The sequence below is a fragment of the Gymnodraco acuticeps genome, unplaced genomic scaffold (genome assembly GCF_902827175.1).
Source record: "Gymnodraco acuticeps unplaced genomic scaffold, fGymAcu1.1, whole genome shotgun sequence".
Taxonomy (NCBI): Eukaryota; Metazoa; Chordata; class Actinopteri; order Perciformes; family Bathydraconidae; genus Gymnodraco; species Gymnodraco acuticeps.
This window is the reverse complement of record NW_022990451.1, coordinates 23,539-48,067: the sequence shown is the minus strand read 5'-3', so window position 1 is coordinate 48,067 and position 24,529 is coordinate 23,539. Positions and strand designations below refer to the sequence as shown.

The 24,529-nt window shown below is 38.6% G+C and overlaps 2 protein-coding genes across 2 annotated transcripts; one reads left to right on the top strand and one right to left on the bottom strand.

Moving 5' to 3' along the window:
- Positions 1–1,270: 1,270 nt before the first annotated feature.
- Positions 1,271–6,741, bottom strand: LOC117552349 (G2/M phase-specific E3 ubiquitin-protein ligase-like). Its single transcript, XM_034225726.1, has 11 exons — positions 6,688–6,741; positions 6,265–6,574; positions 5,674–5,759; positions 5,533–5,588; positions 5,400–5,433; positions 5,199–5,263; positions 3,987–4,070; positions 3,572–3,882; positions 3,211–3,395; positions 2,320–2,492; positions 1,271–1,406 (listed from the first exon to the last, which is right to left on the bottom strand). Exons 2-11 carry the CDS (start codon positions 6,557–6,559, stop codon positions 1,271–1,273), a joined length of 1,425 nt encoding a protein of 474 aa, XP_034081617.1. The 5' UTR covers positions 6,560–6,574; positions 6,688–6,741.
- A 9,619-nt stretch (positions 6,742–16,360) lies between these two features.
- Positions 16,361–23,427, top strand: LOC117552357. Its single transcript, XM_034225736.1, has 6 exons — positions 16,361–16,365; positions 16,802–16,869; positions 18,981–19,095; positions 19,999–20,260; positions 20,667–20,789; positions 22,423–23,427. Exons 1-6 carry the CDS (start codon positions 16,361–16,363, stop codon positions 22,957–22,959), a joined length of 1,110 nt encoding a protein of 369 aa, XP_034081627.1. The 3' UTR covers positions 22,960–23,427.
- The last annotated feature ends 1,102 nt before the right edge of the window (positions 23,428–24,529 follow it).

Below are 24,529 nucleotides of genomic sequence, written 5' to 3'. Positions count from 1 at the left end.
ACGGCACAATGGCAGCCATCCAGTGTGCTTTAAGATCAAGACACACTGACCATTTTGCTGGGGCTGCCAGTCACATGTATGGCTCTTCAACAGCAAATCAAAGAATTGAAAGCTGGTGGTCGTACTTCAGAAAACAGAGGTGTGGTGCTTCTTTCTTTTTTTTTTACTTCCTTGACAGTGAACATAGTATATCTATAAAAAGTAATGTAATTATATTTTCAGTGTAATAGTTCCGATCTCCTACAATAATTGTTTTACAACTAAACTCTGCACCACAGGCACAGCCAAAACATGGTATGCCTAGTGTGGTTGCTGATTTCCTTTTAATTTAATTGATCGGAATCATCAGTTAAAACACAGATTACCCCTTTATCTCTGTTCCTTAATACAGTTCTTAGAAATATGACTATTTGATACCACAGGTTTACTGTTATTTTTTATATTTATTTTGAATCCCTTTACATGGAAATCATCAATGTATAAAAAAAACAGCTCTCATTTGAATCTGTTTCTTCAGGTCTCAATTTTGGATGGATCTCATGAATGACCTGAGAGAAAAACATCACTTCAGTGGCAGTCATGCGCACACATGCCTAGTGCGGTTTGTCTTCATGGGTGTGCTACAGAGGGACCTTGACGAATGCAGGGAAAAGTGGAACACGCATATTATCAGACCTGTAAACCAGTCTCGTTGTCCATCCGGGAAACCAGATGTCATGTACAACCTGCCACACAGGTTTGTTTCTATCAATTAAACATATTTCTCAATTTTGTTCAGATTTATTTTTAGTAACTGCCTAAAACTCTAAGAAAAAATCAGTTGCCCCAAAGTAAAATGTTCACTATAAATTAAGATTGTGTCATAATCTGTTCACCTCAGTCAGTCAGTTATTACTCAAATAATGTCTACTATTAAGTGACAGTAACTTTTTTAATTTTCAAAGAAGTTCAACAACAAAACAACATTTCAAGAACAATTTTGTACATGTGAATAATAACTGTTGAACATATTGCACATCCAGGTACGGTGGAACTGACTGTGGGTTCCCAGTTGTTCTGGACTCGACCAACAGTCCATGTGGAGACGACCACTTCCAGGAACACTTTGAGAACCTTCAAAGAACGAGTGGTCTAATGCAACCCTTGACCTGGGAGTCTTGTGTTGCGAACTATATAAATATGAAGAACATGGCTAATTTGTAAATTGTAAGCCCAGCTTTCAATAAAGTCCAAACCAGGCGAATTTTGGATTCCAAAGTCCATGTTACTTTCAAACTGTTCGTAGGTGCTTGACATTGGTATTTCGATTGTGTTTGAGCAGGTTCTGCCGATTGGAAAGCGAGATGTCCGGTGAAAAACCAATTGGGGTCTCGGCTGGATTCCAGATGGTGGCAGGGTGTTTAATCCTGTTGAGAACATCAGGATGTCACTGAGGAGGAGTCCTGTTCGTTTTTCTGAGAAGAAAAAGTAGTATTACGGTTTTTTGTTTTTTTTAAATATCAAGATTGATAGAACTGCCATTAATAGCTAATTATTTTAAGATGTGAACAATGTTGGAACTCAAATAAACCTTCTTTTTCAAGGAGATAGTCTCTCCAAAATCCCAGCACGCTGGTTTCCTCATGGCGTCTTGAGCTTCCTTTTTCGCTGTTGTGCTGAACCTCAAAGACTTCCTCCAATGTGGCAGAAGTCAGCTCTACCACACTTGAGCACATAAAAGCTCTGAAAACACTTGCATGCTGCTCCAAAGCATGAATCACATCCAAGGCTTCAAGTCCGTCTTTGAATCTAGGAAACATTAGACACAAAGACCCATCAATCTACTTCATTTCTTAATGACCTCTGGGTTTTACATGCAGTAAAGTAAATCAATCAATAATCTTTACATATTTCTGTTTCATATTTTACTTTTTGACCAAGACCAATAACATATATTAAATAAAGTCAGAATAACTTCTGTGAAAGTAACTAAACTGATAAGAAAAATGATCTCCAAATGCAGGATTGTCCAGTGAATCGATAGATACAACTCTACCCTTGTAAACCCTCAATCGCCTTGGTATCACAATTGGTCATAGAACGCATGATTTAGGCTTTTCTTATCTTTAAATGTTTGTTCCGAGCTTCAATACACGTTAAACTGCTTGTTTTAAATGCAATTTTTGTATTTTCTGAAAGTGTAAAGCACTTGGAATTGCTTTGTGTCTGAATGGTGCTAATATAAATTATAACCTTGCTTGAACATCTAAATGGTGATGTGTTTGACTCGATAACAATTCAAATATATTGAACTTAGGTTAAACGGTGCAGAAACATTACCTTTGTATGGCAAAATGGTTGCGGTAAATGATGTACCACTGCATGAAATCCTTTATGATTGCGTTTTTGCCATCCACACCATCAGGGTACTGCAAGCAACCTGCAGTCTGCAACAAGCTGGAATTTCTGTGGATTGATGCATGTAGTTCCTCCAATGTAGCTGCGCTGGATATCTAGGGTAGAAAACAATCATAATCCATAAACATAAATCAATATGCTGTCAAAATCGCATATGAAGGAAGACAGGTAATTTATCAAATTAAAAATATATATTCTCAATAATTGTAACATCTTCTTTCCCTCCTATGGTGTTCGGTTTAAATCTGACTGATTTACTACTATCATTCAATAGTATCATAAATGTAAGTGTCCTTTGGTTTCTTGAAAGGTAAATAAATCCAAGTTATTCTTCTTCTTCTTATTAAACATTGTGTTTTACACTTAATTACCCCAATCATTTTTGACCAGCTGCAGAGGGGAGCAAGAATTATGAATGATACCTAATGTAAGGAGTTGCATTAATCAAAGTGGCAAGATATTAAAGCATATATAACTATATCCATGTCATGAAAGGAGGAATACATTTTTAATATTGTTCTAAGATGACAAACTTGTTCTTACTAATGTACATTTGTTTTCATTAATGATATTTGTAATGACAGTTAGGTATGATAAATAAATACTGCATCATTTCTAATGGTTTGCCATAACAGCTAGCTAAGGTTGTTCGTTATGGTTCCAAAAGAGGCTATAAAAGCCCAATAACAAACTATCGAAGGCCGGACAATAAAAAAAACAAATTCTTCACAGGTTATAAGGGAGACAACTTCATGTTGTATGTTGGGCTGTGATAGTAAAACAACAAATGTTTGCCCTAATATGCCAGCCTACCTCAAGCAGGGAAGCTCTCATAGTGTCATCAGTAATGTCTTCAATGATGGCTTCAATGTTGGTGTTTTTCATTCCAGTGAGGTGCTGGTAGAGCGTCTCTGACAGGAAGCGGGGGCCTGGACCACCATGAACTATAGAAGTTGCAATCATCCTCCCAGCATGAAAGTATTCGTCATCTTTTGCAGCTGTTGATATTTGTTGTCAAATTATTATCACGTTAACCAACAGTTGCCACGTTATCATAAAGATATACAGTATAAGATAATTTAATTGTCACGTAAATCCAGCTGCAAAATCCATAAGCAGCTCCTATATTTACAGTACAGTATTGAACATAAGACAGATTTGCGAACATCATTACCTGCATTGTCGAACGTGAGGAATTTCCTGTCCTGTGGACCATCAAATATTCTTCTCATTCTCAGGCATTCCATAAGGAGGGTCAGGAACTCCCGCTTGGGACCACCAGTGTCCACTCCATCCTCAGTTTGTCCCTCATCATCAGTAAACTTAACCTGCATCTGATGAGAGGGGTCGAATGAGGCCCGTTTGAAGCCGCGGATTGCTCCATCCCACACATTGGATCGGTTAATATTAAACCTGCTGCAAGAGGTATTTTTTATTTTTGCAGAGAGTTCTGCAACAACGTCTGGCGCAGTCAGGTATTCTGTGCTGGGAAAGACAAAGTGATGTATTGTAATATTAAATGATGAAGCTAGTAATAAGATTTACAGTATAGAATAAAAAAATGAAGTGGTAAAAGTAACAATTAATACCTTTCCTCTGCAGTTTGCTCCGTTTCCTCTTCTGGCTCAGACTGGCTGTCGATAATGATCGGTGCATACACATTTGTGTAGTTGCTGCAGTGAGAAGACAGTTGAATAATTCATTTCAAATACATAATATATGACAGTCATATTTACAAAAGGAAGTCAATCCTCTTCCTGTTTTTTTTTTAATACATTGGGTTCTAAACTGACAACAGTACTTTTGTCATACTCCTGCACAGTCTTTGTAAACATTTGAAATGGATGCAACAAACAATATCTGATCTTTGAAAAATATTGGTGGGTGTTTTTTGTATCGTCTTCACTAAGACGTAAGATGTTGTCGGTGTCCTTTGGAAATGTATGAAAGTATAATGGTTCTGCTTCCTGGCAATGTTACCCACTGGGATTGGAGGCTATGCAAACAACCAAATGTACAAATAAAAATACACACCAAACAACTGTGTCACGATTAGGGTTGGGAACCGAAACTCGGTTCCAGATGAGAACCGATAAGAAAATGCCGGGTACCGGGTACCCATACAAAATACACAATTTCGGTTCTGCTTAACGGTTCCTAAACGCGGTATACCCTGTATTCCAGCGGGTCCGTCTGCACCGCGGTGCTGCGGTGACCCGGTGGAATACAGGGCGGACCTGGAGAATCACAGAACGGCCGGTCGTCAGCGGGCCGTTGACGGCCGGCTCGGTACGCTGACGGCCGGCACCGCCCTTCATTTTTTTAAACGGCATCATATAAATTGCGCTGACAGGCGACAGAGGTCCACAGTTGCCCCGCAGCGATGCTCCCCCGCCCTCCCGTAGACATTTCACGAGCTCAGTCACTTCATAACACCAAAGATAGGTCGCGGTAAACACTCTGAAGTGAGGCTCCACTACACTAAAAATAAAAATAAAAGGCAAAGTGTAATGCCTGTTAATAGCTTGCCACAGGCATAGCTCAGTTAAATAAAGCACAGCTATTGTGCAATACATTTGTATTGCATGTATATTTTTTAGTAACAATTTCAGTTAAAGCTTTTAAGAATAAATATATTTTTGTTATCTAAACGTTTGACCTCTTTATTTTACAATTTTGGAATCGAAACGGGGAATCGATAAGAACCGGAATCGATAAGCAGAACCGGAATCGAAATCGGAATCGATAAATTTCAAACGATACCCATCCCTAGTCACGATGCAACTGTCAACATCGTTTACCTATAGAAGGTGTTCTGACCCGGGGCAGACTGGACCTCTTCCTGGAATGGGGTTGGTGCTCCATCCTATTTTTACCCAATAAATAATAATGATGCAGTTGATCTAATGACAGTGTCATTAGCACACAAAGGTATTTATTGATTTCATGTTCACAAATTCAAACCTACAATATGGTATAATTACATTTTTAATTAGTCTTACCCGATCAGACGCTGGTTGTGGGTGCCTGAGAGGTCTGATAAAGGTAAACAAAAAATATATTCAAACTACTGTACTGTTAAAACATTCTACTTCTTGTGGCAAAAAATAACATGTTGACAATGTTTTATTTTACCCTGGCAAACTGTTGTCCATTCTGGGAGTGCTCTGTTCATTTGGAAAGTCCCACACCTGCATACAACACACAAATGACAGACTGAAATAAAAATAAATTCACTTTAATTAAGAATAAATGCCACGATAGATCCAAACTGACCACGGTGTCAGCAAGACTGTCTCCAGATGGCAACTTTGCAACAACCACACTGTCCTCGTCACTTGAAGAGGTTGTTCCAGTGTAACCTAAGAAAATAAAAGTGTCATGATTAATACTATAAAAATAATTGTTCCCCTACGTCTGTACCTATCATCAAATGTTGGTTTGAATCCTGAATTATTGGATTGACATCAATCAGAAAGGATTAAATCGAAACACAAAATGTTTGTGAAATGTACATTATATTGTTGACCGTCCTTTTCACTCTCACATTAGGATTTAGTGCACAACAAACCAACATTGTTGTGAGAAAAAAGGTTAATTTAGAATTACAATCCTTAAGAGGGGATTTATATTTAGTTTGAACAGAAGGAAAGTTTGGAAGCTTTTGTTGATACTTAAATTCCATTTCTTCTGCCACTATTCATAAAAGACCATTTGACGTCATAAGTTCAACCACGAAGAGAAAGGAATGATGGGTGGAATGAATTGTGTTAAGAAATATAGACAGAACAACTGTTATGTTTACATTTGAACTATTATACAGTTTAGTGCTTTAAACAAGGGGGAATATATGTCAGAGGCACTTACAACTGTTTTCAACGGCTTCAAGAGTACAGATGTACAACGTAATTCGTTGGTAGGGCTTTCCAATGGCCTCTTTGTACATCTGTACTGTGAAAGGGGTGTCCGTTCCGGGGATATTTGTTATCACCCTCGCATCAGGGTACAACAAGACATGGGCACCATCTTCGAAGTCCTGGTTATAGGCTTTCTGCTTTTTTATGGCAGCAGCCAACAGTTCTTCACATGCCCATTGAGGTTCAACATCAAGGGGAAGTGACCTCCCTCTCACAGGTTTAAGGCAGCCATCCATCCTCCTCATTACTCCAACAGAAATCTGCAAAAAGACAATAACATGCAAATGAATAAAACGTTTTTTCGGACATTATATGAGAGTGTGGTGAGCAGATTTGAATTACAGATGTATTCATAATAGAAAACATTGCATACCTTTACCAATTTCTGTTTCTTTTCATTTTTGGAGTTATGCCGTCCCTTTGTAAAAAAGGTCTTTCTCTCCCTCTTTTTTATTTCCCTATATTTCTGAAAGGACTCTACAGCTGAGCTTCCTGCTACAAAAAAAACAGGAATACAACATTCATTACTCCTCATTATGTTCAATAGGAGTCTCATCCTCAATCCCTTCTGAGGAACATCTTATGTTATAACACATTCAACAGTAGGTAAGCCACATAGTTTAGAGATGTATTTGTATAATATCAGAATTCGAACTTTTAAACCAAGTTTTCTATAAATACTTATTGTTTGGTAATAAAACGAACAACCTATTTACCTGCACTGGTGCTAGACTGTGCACTTAGATGTGCACTAGTGGTGGGCATCTCCTCAGAGACTTTGTTAGCCACATCTTTTAGAAATGTGATGTCTCTGCCACAGACACCACAAAAGCCATGCGAAAATGTCACGCTGGAACCACAGAATGGACAGTACATCTGTGGAGAAATAAAATGTAGGACAGCTAGGTTAAGTCAAAAAGAGTGGATAATTTTCGGCTACCTAAATATTATAATAGTATTAAAGAACGGTCTTTCAATTAACTCATCAGAAGCCAACCTCCTGTCTATCCCATAGACTGTATAGGTATATCCCCACACAAACCAAGCACCGAACCTGGGGGGACAGAGCTTTCTCCATCGCTGCCCCCTCCCTCTGGAACTCACTCCCATTAAACTTCAGAGACTGCACCGACCCCCCCACCTTCAAAACACACCTCTTCAGACTGTCTTTTAATGTGGGAATAATGTTGTGTTGCTGTTTTAATATTTTAATTCAACTTTTTACATTTTATTTTATTTCCTTTTTATCACCCGCATCGCATTTGCGGCTCAGTTGAGTCCCCCTCCACGAGGTGAGGGCGTGAGACCCCACCCAGTCTGTGTGATCTGCGTGTAGGGAGGGGCGTCCCGGTTCTATACTATATCTATATTATATCAAGAGTTACATTTAGGTGCACAATGGCTCTTGCAAGCTCTTTTATCAAACACGCTAACGCTAGCTACGTAAATATGACGCTCTATGTATAAAAACAAAACTTACCTTCTACCTTTTATATCTTTCTCCACTTAAATGAACTTTCTTTCCTCTTGTTCGTTCTCTCTATGTCTGGTCAGACATCAATCTGTTCCACGTAGCGCGCCCACTAGAGGCCTGAAGCACTTCCGGAATGTTTTTTTGTAATGTCTTTTTTTTTGTAATGTGTTTTTCGGTTGAATGTGCTTTTGATTTTGCATATCGTTTTTGTATTTGCAGCGTTTTTCTGTTGCGTTTGTTTTCAGGGTTTGTGTGTTGTAGGTTTAGCTTGCATCATTTCTGTAAATGCAGCGTTTTTCTGTTGTATGTGTTTTCAGGGTTTGTTGGTTTTTCCTTTCATTATTTGCAGGTGTTTTCTGCTTATGTGTGTGTTTTTGGCCGTTGTTTAGCGTTTGCACCTGCCGGCCACCGTAGGTTTCCGATTTGAAAGGCGGCATGTTGTCTCACAAGAGTTGGAGTATTTGCTGCCAAGTCTGAGAAATAACTCTTTGTCCAAGAAATCTGGTGTTTCAAAAACAAATGCTCAACCAGTTCAGTTCCGGTGACACAGAGGTCAATATAGTACCGAGCACAATAACCAGACAACGGCCCCTCGTAGAAATACAGATTACACATTGGTTGTCCATATGGGATCCATAATGGATCTATACTTGTAATACCAATCAGGTACTTCTTGTATCTGTCTATAATAACGTTGAGCTGTTGCTGATAAACGCCCGCTGCTCGCACTGCTCTCGACCCGTCGGCCTCCTCCAGACGAGCCTGATGGATCAACATCTGGGTGTGAAACGCAGCGCCGTTCACCCACTGCTTCAGAAGCATAGAGTTCATATGTCCATCGACCAGCATGGAGTTCTGGGAAAGAAAAAGGAGCACATAGGTGTTCGAGCCATTTTCCTTTCATCATTATGGTTTGAATGTTTGTCTTATTAATATAATTGTTGTGAGTCACACTAGAAGAAGTTAGACAGATAGACGAAAGTGGTTATTAAATGTATTAACAGATTAAAACGCCACGACAATAGGATTACTTACTGATTAAGATAAGATATACTCTAATGATCCCAATTTGGGAAACTGTTTCGTCGCCAAGATTAACTATATATGTAAAACAGTGAATATAAACATATCAATAATGAGGATATATATATCTATAGAGTATATACATTGAATACACAATATAAATATACAGAATAGAAGGCAGTGTACATTATGCTTATCTAGCCTATCCCACTTTACAATTTACATTTGAGTTAACGGTTGAATTAACGTTTTAAGTTAAATTGAATTCCTCAAAGGACCTCCTGAGAAACAATGTATTCAAATGAGTGAATTAGTGATTGAGAAGGACATAACAGGAGATATCAATGTAGCATGATCCTTCAAATACAGCTGGAAGACTTTAAAAGGTTGTACCTTTAGCCGCGTTAGCTGCACACTGAGATCGAGCGCTATTTGCCGGGTCTCAGCTAGTTGGAGCTGTGGCTTCCCCAAGTTGATCTGCAGACGCTTCAAATACTCGTCCATCAGGTCTCGGACCTTCACAGTAAAAGAATGTCAACATTTATGAAAGCCTATTTCAAATATTGGTCAGAAAACGTTTTGTATATCGATTTTGAAGGTGATTTTGTTCTGAAATAAAATCATACATTTTATAAATATGACTTAATGTTAGAGACAGATTTTTGGTTTTGTAGAAAAGAAAACAATATTGTCACCTGGCGACCTCTGTAGTCAAGAGACTATGAAAGACTACAATTCCCAAGCCTTGAGGAGACACAGATCTGCACAGAAAACAATATAAGTTTGTTTATCATTTGATTTGAGTTTAGCCTCTTTTGGTTTGATTTGATCGACTATATGAAAACCTATTTTCTTTGTTGAATGTGTGAAAATAATATGAATAAAATAGTTATGTTCTGAATAACCACTAGTCGCACAACATCAACACAACACAAACAAGTCGTCACAGCTGTGAGTAAAATGAAATGAATAATTTAGGATTAGGCGTTAAAATGTGTGTTTTAAAGGTGTCTTAGAGGCTTAATGGAAACAAAGGAAGGAAGTCTAACCTTAAGCACCTGTTAATAAACTGAGGAACCATCAGGGTCTCACCTCATTGCCCTTCTCGTCTGAAAACACCCTCTGCAACATTTCAGCCGTGCCCATGGTTTTTTTACCCAAGCTTTTCCCGACCATCTCTAAGATCATGGAAATGATGAGAGCACCGAGTCCCACAGCGTTGGGCACGGTTGCGAGCCCAGCGAATGCACCACCCAGCTTCTCTACAGCACTTGGAACATCGAAGACTTGTTCACGGTAACTGTCCAGCACATCGTTTGAGTTGAGTCCAGAGTAACTTAGCAGGGAGCTGAGTGCAGAGAAATACTCATTAGTCTTCTGTAATGGAAATTATGATTATCAGAGAATTGAATGCTATAATGTTATATTTAACATATAAATAATAATATTCTCTAAGCCTTACATGTCAACAGACAGTAGATCTCAGCATTCAGGAAGGTGTTCAGTCACAAAGTGTCATGTGACCACACAGTGGGTGATCATTGGTCTGATCATGGGTCTAATGTACTCTGATATGGTCAGTTATCTCATGACTAAGCATGTATTCATTGTTACTATATGTCAGAGTTGGGCTGATTGAGTGTTTCTGATGGGTTGCAGTGGAGTTGAAGGAAGTTCTGTTGCATCCAAGATTTAATATCAGTAAGAAGACTTTGGAGGTTAAAGTTGAATGTTATCGGTATAGCAGGGAAGCAGGATTTGTCAGAGGGGAAGGATTTACAGTACAAAAAGAAGGGGACCGAGGACTGGACCCTGGGGGACACCATGAGTGACTAGGACAATGTAGGATTGGCAGTCGTTTATGGAGATCTATTGATGTTTGTTAGCGAGGAATTATTCCGATAGTATACCGACGGCTTGAGAGGGAGGATCTGCAGAGATAAGTTGTTGCAGCTCTGTGGGAGCATCTTGCAGGGGTCGTACGGGTGCTGGAAATCCTTGAAAATGCTTGAAATTGTACGAGGTGTTTTCCAGGTTTGAAAAGTGCATTTTGGGAATGGTGCTTGAATTTGGGATAAAGTGCTTGAAATTGTAAATGCTTTACTTCGCTTTTTAGATTAAAAGAAAAATAAAGAAGTCAGAGCGCGCGTAATTGCTTCGCTTTTACATAAAACAGCTCCGCTGCGGCCTTCCCGCGCTATGCGCGCGACCTGCAAGTGTTTGTGTTACGTGTGACCTGGGCATTCTGATGAGAGTGATAGATGACTGTATGCCAGGAGGTTGCTGTTTCAACGAGCGTTGGCTAGCAGAAGACAAATACAAGCCATGGCTAAGACGAGGGTCAAGCCCACGAGTAGCCTCCTGCAAAGTTTGCAAAAATAAGGATGCGAGAGTCTGCGCTGACGAGCCACATGAAAGGTACGCCGTAGTAGAGCATTTTAGATTAGGCTAACGTTGCATGTTACGTTTGTTTAAGCTAACGTTAGCGAGCTGAATAGCGAACTCCATGAGGGATAATAATAATTGCAGGGGACAGTCATTTCAGAGGAGCGTAACCTATGTTATGTGCGTTACAGTCGCCATCGTGTGGTGTTCAGAGGATGAAGCACTCACGGCATTTCGTGTTATAGTCACGAAATATAATCTCTTGATTCGACACAGAGCGATTTTGAAAGCAATGTATTTCTACTGGTAGTATGTTTCGTGCCTAAACCAAATGTGACTTGCTCTCTCGAAATCAGTCACATTGACCCGAAGACACATTTTCGTTTGTATTACTGGTCTGGGCGAAACTCGCCAGTGTGCGTTTGTGTACCGGGGAAACACTCACAAGAAACACCGGCTGTTGTTATGCCTGCTGTGATGTTAAGTTACTCAGTTCTCCGCTTGTAATTATGCCGAAGCTTCAAAGTTGTATTTATCATCTGAATTTGCCGAAACAAGTTTAATATTCTGAAAGCCAAGACTTTGTTTATTTGAAAACAGATGAAAACAAACTGTCTTTTATATTAAATTGAAGTATTATACAAGTAAAACTACATGTTGCTTTAATCCCATGTAATTGTAGAATGAACACAGTCTTCCTTTGCAGATGTAGAAGTCAGGTGTCTTGAGTAGTCAGAATTACCTACAAATCATTGTACACATTTGTAAATATTATTTTCCACTTGTTTCCATTGTGAGTCTATTTCTATGCAGCTCTGCGTGATTTTGTGGCTACAATTCAGACTAATACACTACCAGAGGTGGAATAAGTACTCAGATCTTGTACTTGAGTAAAGTAGAAGTACTCAGATGTTGTACTTGAGTAAAAGTAGAAGTACTCAGATCTTGTACTTGAGTCAAAGTAGAAGTACTCAGATATTGTACTTGAGTCAAAGTAGAAGTACTCAGATCTTGTACTTGAGTAAAAGTAGAAGTACTCAGATCTTGTACTTGAGTCAAAGTAGAAGTACTCAGATCTTGTATTGAGTAAAAGTAGAAGTACTCAGATCTTGTACTTGAGTAAAAGTAGAAGTACTCAGATCTTGTACTTGAGTCAAAGTAGAAGTACTCAGATATTGTACTTGAGTCAAAGTAGAAGTACTCAGATATTGTACTTGAGTAAAAGTAGAAGTACTCAGATATTGTACTTGAGTAAAAGTAGAAGTACTCAGATATTGTACTTGAGTCAAAGTAGAAGTACTCAGATCTTGTACTTAAGTAAAAGTAGAAGTACTCAGATCTTGTACTTGAGTAAAAGTAGAAGTACTCAGATCGTGTACTTGAGTAAAAGTAGAAGTACTCAGATCTTGTACTTGAGTAAAAGTAGAAGTACTCAGATCTTGTGCTTGAGTAAAAGTAGAAGTACTCAGGTCTTGTATTGAGTAAAAGTAGAAGTACCCAGGTCTTGTTCTTGAGTAAAAGTAGAAGTACTCAGATCTTGTACTTGAGTAAAAGTAGAAGTACCAGAGTGTAGGAATACTCTGTTACAGTCAAAGTCCTGCATTCAAAATGTTCCTCAAGTGAAAGTAGAAAAGTATTCTCATCAAAATATAGTGAAAGTAGCGACAGTAAAAGTAGTCGTTGTGCAGATTGGTCCATTTCAGAATAATATATATGATATGTTTTATAATGATTGATCATGAAAGTGTTCTCAAAGCTGGTAAAGGAGCAGCTAGTTTGAATGACTTTGTATACTGCAGGGTAGCTGGTGGATTTACTCCAGGTGGAACTAAAGTCTGATTCAACACTTGATTAGATTTCACATCATTCATCCACATCTGTGAAGTAACTAAAGGTATTAAATACATGGAGTGGAGGAAAAGTACACCATTTACCTCTGACTTATGTTTACTGCCACCTAAAAGTACCTCAAAAATAGTAATCAATAATGTATTGAAAAGCTATTTGGCTGATTGTGGTATATCGGCTCAGCCAGGTTATATGGGAGGCCCAGTCTACGTACAGATGGGTCACTCATTTTGAAATATTAAACTAGGTTTATTTTTCTTTAATTGTTCATCCTCGTGTAGAATGCTATCACGAAACACACATTTGGTTGTTTATAGCAGTGGTTCTCAAATGGGGGTACGCGGACCCCTAGGGGTACGTTGGAGTACTGCAGGGGGTACGTGAGATGTATTTTATGTTAATGAAAAAACATAATTAATGCATTTAAACAAAATACTAGTAGTAGATGAACTACTTTATTCAAAGTTTACAGAAACTCTGGATAATAAAATGGGAAAAATAAACGGGGTGCTCTCTTTTCCTCTCCCTCTCCTGACAGCCCGTCAGTCTCGTGCAGCTCGCTGAACCTGTAATAAGTGACCCGACAGTAAAGAAAAAATATATTTATAACTAGTTTAGCTAGTTCCAGAGTAGATAAACTAGTGTGTAAGGTCTAACTCTTAGTGTATTTCGCTCACCGGTCCGTCACAGCGGCAGAGCTGTGATCATGCAGAGCTGCGTGTTCTCCGTCAGCAGCAGCTGATCTGATCTCTGATCTCTCTCTCGCGTCCGGTTAGACTTCACTCGCGTTTTTGTCCAAATCTATCAGATCTAGTTAATGATATGACTGCCTGCTTATCGAAGGACCTAAACAATAAGCGTTGCTTGGCAACGGCGTGTGGCCGCGAAGTATAGCGCAGCATAATGTTTATATGAGGGGTCAAAATCCCATGCTCATAAAATGCTCATATATTTGTTTCTCTTCATTCCCCACGCCCCAAAATAAATAAATATACCAATTTTAGGAAAAGTATCGAAGTTAGAGCAGTGTGGGTATTATATGAACAGAGTTTCACATATTTCAAAACGCGAAGTGTAATAACTGCAGTTAGCCTCATGATGCTCAGTGAAGCTCGAGCCCATGTTTCATTAAGTACAACTTATCAAAAAGATCAGTTCAAAGCAGCTAATGTCGTCTCAGTGTTATTGCATGATGTTAAAATTGGTTTGCCATGAATTTAGTGATGGATTGTAAAGATTTGAAATGTAGCTTACGTGTTTCTCAGTTACAATGTTGTTGTTTTAATAAATCAGACACTGATGGTGCAGCGCTGTGCTGACTGTACCTCTTTATAGCCTATAGGCATTTTGTCCCTAACAAATAGTTTCTGCGCTGATCAGGGGGTACTTGGCGGAATATTTTTTTCAAAGGGGGAACATTATTGAAAAAAGTTTGAGAACCACTGGTTTATAGCATCAAGAACATCTGATTTAATGTGAGGTAGGGAAATAATCATTTGAGTATAAGTATGTGTATATAAATATGTAATTTACAACCGCTGTAAGATGCTTGAAAAGCTTGGAAATGCACCTTGAAAATGCTTGAAAAGTGCTTGAATTTGACTTTGGAAAAGGTGTAAGAACCCTGATCTTGTGATGGTTAAAATTAAACAAACAAACCTTTTTAAACAACTATTTTAGTGTCTAGGGTTCACCGGGTCAGCCTGTTGAAGGTTCCTAGTTCTCATGAACCCCTGACTCGTCCCACTTGCTGTTATCGGGTACTTCTCAAATGCCCTTTGACAAATACACTTCTGACCCAATGACGGCACAAGATCAAAATCATTAAATGGTTTATATAAAATATATAGTATCTTCAAAAGTTGAAACACTGACATGTATTTTCTTTGAACAATGCATACCTGTCGATTCCAATACCCTGCCATTGTTCTGAAGCAAACAGTGCATCTGAAAACACTTCAAGCTGAGCAAGTCGCTGTTCCGGAGGTAATGACTCGCCCTGGCCCATTTTCTGTTTGGCTGGGAGCACAAAGAGCAGAAGAAAGTTTTGTGACGTCTGTGTTAACTAACTGATTGTGTAGTAAAGAGCCTATCTTCTGTCCATATATAAGGAAACCCTCTTTTGATAAGAACTCCTTGCAACTTGCAGGCCATCAGAATCGAATATGGACTCAGATCAAGGTATACAAAGTTCTATAAAAACTCAGTGAATACAAAAACCTAAATAGGAAAGAATGTGTACATTGTTGTTTTGAAGCAGTCTATCTGGAGGAAGCATGAACTTACCTTATGAGAAGAGAACTGTACAAATAATCAATCAACAACGATCCAGTGGTAATGGGTTCCTCTGTCGAGAGGGTTCAGGTATCTCTGTCAGATTTAAAAGAAGAAACTGTTAAATGTTTACCAGAGTGGTTAAAAGTTAACTTTGCACCATTGAGTCTTGTTGAGATATTGAAGAGATAAGAGATGTATAAACAAACTACGAGCACGAAGTCCTCTTTGTGTCTGTCTTTCAGAATTAAAACAAAAAACATTATCATGATGCAAAACTGCTAGAGATTCTACATTATCAAAAATAAGTCCTGTTAATTGATTTTCACCTTTATGTCCTTATCAGCATTAAGATCTGGGGCCTGAAATATTGTAACCACTATTGGATGGATCATCATTGGTTGGTAGCGCCACCAGCAGAAGACGGTCTTGATATACCGGAGTGTAATGAAAATAGGTTTGACTTTGCTTTATATACTGATGCCAGAGTTTGCCGGTCAACATGTCCGTTAAAGTTTCATTTTCCGGACAAAATGAGAAAAGTGTCTTCTTTGTTATTTATTGAGCTTTAAAACAAATTGATAACGACTCTATTTTAAACAAACTAATTATAGTAGATTAACTACATTATTCAAAAGTGTACAGTAACTTTGGATAATAACAAGGGAATAATAAACGGAGCCTCCCTCTCTCTCCCCCCCTCCCTCTCTCTCTCCTGACAGCCTGTCAGTATCTCATGCAGCTCACTGATCCAGTTATGAGTGACCCGACAGTGAAGAATAAATATATTTATAACTAGTTTAACTTGTTCCAGAGGTAGATCAAATAGCTAAGTGTGTTAGTTCTAGCTTGAATTGTGTGTACACCAAACAATAAGCATTGCTTAGCAACGAGGTGTGGCGGCCAAGTATAGCGCAGCATTATGCATTTGTTTACATGAGGGGTCAAAATGTCTCCTTCAGGAGGATGAATCTCGTTCTCCACATTAAATGTAGGACATGAGAATGTACTCTTCTTGTCTGTCACATAAGTGGTGCAACTGATGCGGTATTGCGCTAAGGGAAATGATTTTGACCGGAGAGATTTAGATCTGCCGGTCTTCAGCATATTTTACCGGTCAAAGTCCGGTAATTACCGGCTAACGGAAACTCTGACTGATGCGTGTTCAAATACACACACACTACACACATTACTGATTAACTGACTATAGCGACAGCAGGAAACAATATTATATTATTTATATTAAAACAAAACGCATTACTATGCACGTTTCATGGCTCCTACACTGACTTCATAATTAACTTAGTTTCTTTAAATAAATGTTCTTTAATAGGAAATGAATCATGTTTGGTCTCCTTCTTTTGTCCGTCCTTGACAGGGCGTGACAAAAAAGACAACAACATATTAAATACTGTCTTGTAGCTTGTAGTTTCATGTGAGTCTTTCCCTCTGACTGTTTTTTGTTTGTGTTTTGTGTCCTCAGAAATTTGGCCATCGGTATTGGCATCCAGAATTTCCCAGAAGGCTTAGCGGTGAGCCTGCCGCTCCGAGGTTCAAGGATGTCAACATGGAAATCCTTCTGGTAAGGAAAAATATGAGTCTGTTTCTAAACACTGTAAGGAAATACAATAATATCACCTCACTTTGGAAAAGCCAAGGCCACCATGGACCACTTTCCCAATAACAGACCCCTTACTGACCCCCTAAATATCCCCATATAGGACTGGGAATGAGACCATTAACTGAGGTCATTCATAGAGTGAGAAGTAGGGTCATTTTCTTTTCAGAGTTTTACGGGGCGTGGTTTGGAATTCTCCCAGCCAATCAGAAATTGTTAGTGTGGCCGACACACCCACGAACCATTTCCTCCTCAGGAAAGTACTACCGCTCTAGCAGGGACTATCTGGGGGTGAAAAGGTTTGCGCGAACTAGGGACTAGTTCCAGATCTTTTTGGTGTGAACGCAAAATCCCAAGAACTATCGGCCTAGTTCTTGGGAAAAGTACTCCGGTGTGAAAGCGCCTTATGATTACCTACAAGAACCGGCATTCCTCCATCTTGTAACTGTGTAACTCCCTCTCTTGGATATCAGCATGTGAAGGACACTGTTCAGGAACTAGTTGATGCTCTGTATGTGATGACTACTTTTTTGAGATTTTGAGAAAAAAGTCAGAATGTTGAGAAAAACGTCAAAAACCAACATTTTGAGAAAAAACTCAGTATTTTGTGAATGACAGGATTTTTTATATGTTTTTTTATCGGTACTGGAGACATGTAACAAATATGTCGTATGTATTATTGCTACATAAACATTATATTGCAGTTTTAGTGTCGCCAACTCCGTTTCTGCAAAATGCGTCTATGATTATTTTAGTATTTTCGATCTTTTGAATCCAGTCGAGATCTCTCTCCCGCCTGCTTGCGAGGGGGCGGGGCAGTTTACACACACGCAGCTGCTACATTCAGCAACACACACACACGGAGGAGATGGCCGAGAGAACGCGCTCCAAGGTGTGGTTAAACTTTACCCGTCTCGATGTGGAGAATGCTCGTTACCAAAAGTGCAATAAGAGTTTAGCATGTGAGGGCGGTAACACGAGCAATGTGTCTAAACATGTATCAAAAGTGCTCCACATCCAGACGGAGGAATGTACCGGGTTCGACCGTCTTTCTAGCAGCTCTGTAGCTCCATCCACGAGTAACGTTTCCACGTCAGGTGTTATGTATGCTAGCAGCAACACACAGAGTTAACTACATTATACAAACATTAATGATTAGAGGAAACCGAGTTATTTAGTTTGTTAAAGTTTCAGCTATTCTGTTCACAGTTCTGTCATCAGATTATTTAATACGATTTGTTAAAGCATTGTTGTTTCTTTTGATGATAAATATTATTTATTTAATTTAAATAAAAAGCAATGTTAGTTTTGTTCACAATGTGTTTAGTTAGTTTACCTTTTCTTTTTCTCCAAAAGAACCGATAAGAGTCCCGTTAAAAGACCGGACCGATAAGCGGTATCGATAAAAGTAGTAGTACCGTTAAAACCTTAATGATACCCATCCCTATATATGAGCAAAGGTGAAAATCAATTAACAGGACTTATTTTTGATAATGTTGAATCTCTAGGAGTTTTGCATCATGATAATGTTTTTTGTTTTAATTCTGAAAGACAGACACAAAGAGGACTTTGTGCTCGTAGTTTGTTTATACATCTCTTATCTCTTCAATATCTCAACAAGACTCAATGGTGCAAAGTTAACTTTTAATCACTCTGGTAAACATTAACAGTTTCTTCTTTTAAATCTGACAGAGATACCTGAACCCTCTCAGACAGAGGAACCCATTACCACTGGATCGTTGTTGATTGATTATTTGTACAGTTCTCTTCTCATAAGGTAAGTTCATGCTTCCTCCAGATAGACTGCTTCAAAACAACAATGTACACATTCTTTCCTATTTAGGTTTTTGTATTCACTGAGTTTTTATATAACTTTGTATACCTTGATCTGGGTCAATATTCGATTCTGATTGCCTGCAAGTTGCAAGGAGTTCTTATCAAAACAGCTTTTCCTTATGTATGGACAGAAGATAGGCTCTTTACTTCACAATCAGTTAGTTAACACAGACATCATGAAACTTTCTTCTCCTCTTGGTGCTCCCAGCCAAACAGAAAATGGGCCAGGGCGAGTCATTACAGGAAAAGCAACTTGCTCAGCTTGAAGTGTTTTCAGAAGGACTGTTTGCTTCAAAAAATTGGCACGGTATTGGAATTGACAGGTATGCATTGTTTACTTCCCAAATGAAAATACATGTAATTGTTTTAACTTTTGAAGATACTATATATTTTATACAAACCATTTAATGATTTTGATCTTGTACCGTCATTGGGTCAGGATTGTATTTGTCAAAGGGCATTTGAGAAGTACCCGATAACAGCAAGTGGGGAAAGTCAGGGATTCATGAGAACTAGGAACCTTCAACAGGCTGACCCGGTGAACATTAGACACTAAAATAGTTGTTTAAAAAGGTTTGTTTGTTTACTTTTAACCATCACAAGATGCTCCCACAGAGCTGCAACGACGTACTTATCTCTGCAGATCCTCCCTCTCAAGCCGTCGGTATACTATCGGAATAATTACTCGCTAACAAACATCAATAGATCTCCATAAACGACTGTCAATCCTACATTGTCCTAATCACTCATGGTGTCCCCCAGGGTTCAGTCCTCGGTCCCCTTCTTTTTGTACTGTAAATCCTTCCCCTCTGACAAATCCTGCTTCCCTGCTATACCGATAACATTCAACTTTAACCTCCAAAGTCTTCTTACTGATATTAAATCTTGGATGCAACAGAACTTCCTTCAACTCCACTGCAACCCATCAGAAACACTCAATCAGCCCAACTCTGACATACAGTAACAATGAATACATGCTTAGTCATGAGATAACTGACCATATCAGAGTACATTAGACCCATGATCAGACCAATGATCACCCACTGTGTGGTCACATGACACTTTGTGACTGCACACCTTCCTGAATGCTGAGATCTACTGTCTGTTGACATGTAAGGCTTAGAGAATATTATTATTTATATGTTAAATATAACATTATAGCATTCAATTCTCTGATAATCATAATTTCCATTACAGAAGACTAATGAGTATTTCTCTGCACTCAGCTCCCTGCTAAGTTACTCTGGACTCAACTCAACCGATGTGCTGGACAGTTACCGTGAACAAGTCTTTAACGATGAAGAACCCCTCGATGTTCCAAGTACTGTAGAGAAGCTGGGTGGTGCACTCGCTGGGTTCACAACCGTGCCCAACGCTGTGGGACTCGGTGCTCTCATCATTTCCATGATCTTAGAGTCAATAGGGGGAAAAACCATGGGCACGGCTGAAATGTTGCAGAGGGTGTTTGCAGACGAGAAGGCCAACAAGGTGAGACCCTGATGGTTTCTCAGTTTAATAACAGGTGCTTAAGGTTAGCTGCTGCGACTTCCTTCCTTTGTTTCCATTAAGCCGCTTAAAACAAGCATTTTAACGCCTTGTATTTTTATTTATTTATTTTACTCACAGCTGTGACGACTAGTTTGCGTGTGTTGATGTTGTGCAACTTGGGCCACTTAAATAGGCCTTTATAATATTCGATCAAATGAAAACAATAAAGGAAATATTCTAATTAAATGATAAACAAACTAATATTGTTTTCTGTGCATATCTGTGTCTCCTAAAGGCTTGGGAATTGTAGTCTTTCATAGTCTCTTGACTACAGAATCGATATATACAACGATGACCAATATTTGAAATAGGCTTTCACAAATGTTGACATTCTTTTACTGTGAAGGTCCGAGACCTGATGGACGAGTATTTGAAGCGTCTGCAGATCAACTTGGGGAAGCCACAGCTCCAACTAGCTGAGACCCGGCAAATAGAGCTCGATCTCAGTGTGCAGCTAACGCGGCTAAAGGTACAACCTTTTAAAGTCTTCCAGCTGTATTTGAAGGATCATGCTACATTGATATCTCCTGTTATGTCCTTCTCAATCACTAATTCACTCATTTGAATACATTGTTTCTCAGGAGGTCCTTTGAGGAATTCAATTTAACTTAAAACTTTAATTCAACCGTTAACTCAAATGTAAATTGTAAAGTGGGATAGGCTAGATAAGCATAATGTACACTGCCTTCTATTCTGTATATATATATATATATATGTATATTGTGTATTCAATGTATATACTCTATAGATATATATATCCTCATTATTGATATGTTTATATTCACTGTTTTGCATATTTAGTTAATCTTGGCGACGAGACAGTTTCCCAAATTGGGATCATTAGAGTCTATCTTATCTTAATCAGTAAGTAATCCTATTGTCGTGGCGTTTTAATCTGTTAATACATTTAATAACCACTTCCGTCTATCTGTCTAACTTCTTCTAGTGTGACTCACAACAATGATATTAATAAGACAAACATTCAGTGGCGACTCGTCATTAGGGGCACAGCCCCACCTAGTGTCAGCAGAAAGTATTAAAATAATGATTACAACAAAATGCAAAAAATAAATTAAAAAATATATATAAAATATATTTTAAGATCGTGTTTAATCATCTGATTCGTCTCATTGCTGTTTTAGTCTGTGTTCTTCTAATTAGTGTCTACAGTGTGTGCCTATTGAGCTGTTTAGAGCCATGTGGGACAAAACCCGATCCTGCCCCTCCCTCTCACTGTCTAAGTGAACAGTGACTGTAAAAACTACACTGCGCTATTTAATGTGTGTGGCAAAAGATAATGATCATAGGGGCATAGAGCTGCCATCCCCACCATACGTCATCTCACATCATTCAGAGCTGATTGGCTGTAAGTACGTGTGCCGCGAAAAGTGTGGTGTGTGAAGAGCAGGTGAAGAGGAGGAGAGAGACGCGTCCTAAAACCAGGAAGTAAGCTGCGCATGGCTTCCCTCCACAAAAAAGCAATGAGATTTCTCCATAGGATTTTAGAAAATAGCTCAAAATAAGATCTGTGGGAAGCGTAGCTGTTAGATAAATGTACGTTTTGTTCAGCCGGATAATATCCACATGTCTACCCTACTTTTATAATTTTCGAATCCTAAGTCCATCATTTAGATTTATGATAGACTTTTGAAACTACAAGAACATAAGGAGGACTTTTACAAAAAAGTAATAGAGATGTTTGTCCAGAAGGTTAGGCAAATGGACTTCATCTTCAAGTCAAGGTAAGACTGCAATGTTATTGAAAATGGGATCTTACTAAGAGAGAACAATTCAGTATTTAAATGATAAAATTACATTTTTTGGTTATCCTTCTGTTGAACTGTCTGTTTAAAATTAATTGAAGCATCAGACAAAAAAAGCTTTTGAAAATAATATTATATTTTGATTTAGGTCAAAATATAATATTTGTAAACCTGAAGAGTCAGAGCCTCAGCAGCCATGAACCTCACTGCAGAAGCTTATAGACATCTAAGTTGTTTGTGCCCCACCACTTTTGTACATATAGAAACGCCACTGCAAACATTCAAACCATAATGATGAAAGGAAAATGGCTCGAACACCTGCTCCTTTTTCTTTCCCAGAACTCCATGCTGGTCGATGGACATATGAACTCTATGCTTCTGAAGCAGTGGGTGAACGGCGCTGCGTTTCACACCCAGATGTTGATCCATCAGGCTCGTCTGGAGGAGGCCGACGGGTCGAGAGCGGTGCGAGCAGCGGGCGTTTATCAGCAACAGCTCAACGTTATTATGGACAGATACAAGAAGTACCTGATTGGTATTACAAGTATACGCAACAGATATGTCCCACATGTACCAAACAGATGTTATCTGTATTTCAACGAGGGGCCGTTGCCTCATCATGAAGCTGCAGGGTGCTATATGGACTATGACTTGTGTGTCACCGAAACTGAACTGGTTGAGCATTTGTTTTCGAAACAGCAGATTTCTTGGACAACGAGTTATTTCTCAGACTTAGCAGCAGATATTTCCGACTCTTGTGAGACAACATGCCGCCTTTCAAATCCAAAACTGACATTGAAGCTCTTTGTTTGTGAAGCCATGAGACCAACATCAAACCAAACTTTACTCTTAAACTCAAAAAGGCACATATTTTAAACTGGACACACAACGGATGTCCAGACTAAGAGAGAACAACTATTGCTATGACATTTGGTTTATCCATCCATGGTGACCATAGGATGAATCCTGATGACATTATCAAGTCCACATTTATAATTTCCCCAATAATTTGGTTAATGTTAAAAAAACTGTAAAACTAAACATTCCCATAATCCTCAGCTGTGCTTTGTGTTTCTGTAAATGAAAGCAATCTGACGCAATTTAGAAAAACGGTACACAGTGACCGTTAACCCTGTTAGCATATGTTAGCTTAGTCATTGTTAGAAAGTTAGCATGTTGAAATTAGCATTTAGCCGAGGGCACAATACTCAGGCCCTGCAATAAAGAACTCTTACTGTATGCCTTATGAATGCACAATAACAAGGAGAGAGACATGCTATGCAGAGAGTTGGTCAATGTCTGTTTATGTGTTTCGTGTATCTGCATTTGCATGTGAGGTTGGTAAGGGTTAGATGAAGTGGATTCGATTTGCATATTTTTACAACCAATGTCTTATTATTGAATTGTTTTAAAGTTCATACAACAAACGTCCTAATTCTGCTCTCAAAGTGCACCAGATTGATGCATTTAAAGGGGACCTATCGTGCAAAATGCACTTTGTGATGTCTTTTATACATACATGTGTCCCCGGTGTGTCGGGGAACTCACGCAGCGTCAAAAAATAAAACCCTCTCTCTTTTCCTCGTTACCCAAATCTCTAAAAACGGGGCTGCAACGGATCTGATACAGACTGATAGAGATTTGAAATTGCTCTGACGTCAGGAACGAAGAGCTCCGCCTATCCGGGCAACTCTCCACCATGGATGTATAATAAGAACATGTGTGGTTGTTTTTGTTCTCTTTTGAGTTCTAAAACTAAATATCTTAGTTGTAAAAGTTAAAATAATGTTATTTGTTTATAATTGGATCCTCCTTCCCATGTTTGTATTTCCTCAGGATGGCAACACTTGAAGTTCTGATGTTTCATTTGGTAATTGGTGCTTATTCTGTTCTGTTTCAGATGTAGTGCCTTCTTCCTGTCAGGACTCTGCTGCCTCCTGCTGGCGGTCTGAGGAATCACATGTTGAATTGTTTAAATGCTGATGTTTACTCTGAATAACAAAGTATTTCTATAATTAAACAAGATCAACACTTGTCTTCAATGTATGTTTTTGAGGCTCTCAATATTCACTCACAGATACCATTGATCCTTTTTCAGATCCTCAACAAAAATGAAGTTGTTGGTTAAATAGTTTTTCAATCAATATTTTGTCTATCTTTGTCTAGTTTGGACTTATGATGATCAATAATATAGTAAATGTACAGTTTTACAGCCTGACTGAGCCCCGAGCTTTAGGTGTACGTCTTTCCTCAAAACAAAAATAACAGTGGTTCATAATACAGAATATAAATGGCATTGTAGGTCAAAATAATATTACTATTTACTACAAATAGTGAGTAAAAATCTAGAATCTTCAAAAATAATGTCGTAATTTTATGTGAAAAGAAATGTGGATATACCCTGAAAAAGATACATTTGCAATAAATACCTATCAAACTAGTTTTT

Excerpts from the sequence above, each read along its gene's own strand:
- LOC117552349 (XM_034225726.1), bottom strand. The coding sequence starts at position 6,559 with ATGAGGAGGATGGATGGCTGCCTTAAACCTGTGAGAGGGAGGTCACTT. Across the intron at positions 5,589-5,673 it reads ACAGTCTTGCTGACACCGTG|GTGTGGGACTTTCCAAATGA; the intron begins GTCAGTTTGGAT and ends TGTTGTATGCAG. Across the intron at positions 5,434-5,532 it reads ATGGACAACAGTTTGCCAGG|ACCTCTCAGGCACCCACAAC; the intron begins GTAAAATAAAAC and ends TACCTTTATCAG.
- LOC117552357 (XM_034225736.1), top strand. Across the intron at positions 16,870-18,980 it reads GGTGAGCCTGCCGCTCCGAG|CCAAACAGAAAATGGGCCAG; the intron begins GTTCAAGGATGT and ends TGGTGCTCCCAG. Across the intron at positions 20,790-22,422 it reads TGCAGCTAACGCGGCTAAAG|AACTCCATGCTGGTCGATGG; the intron begins GTACAACCTTTT and ends TTTCTTTCCCAG.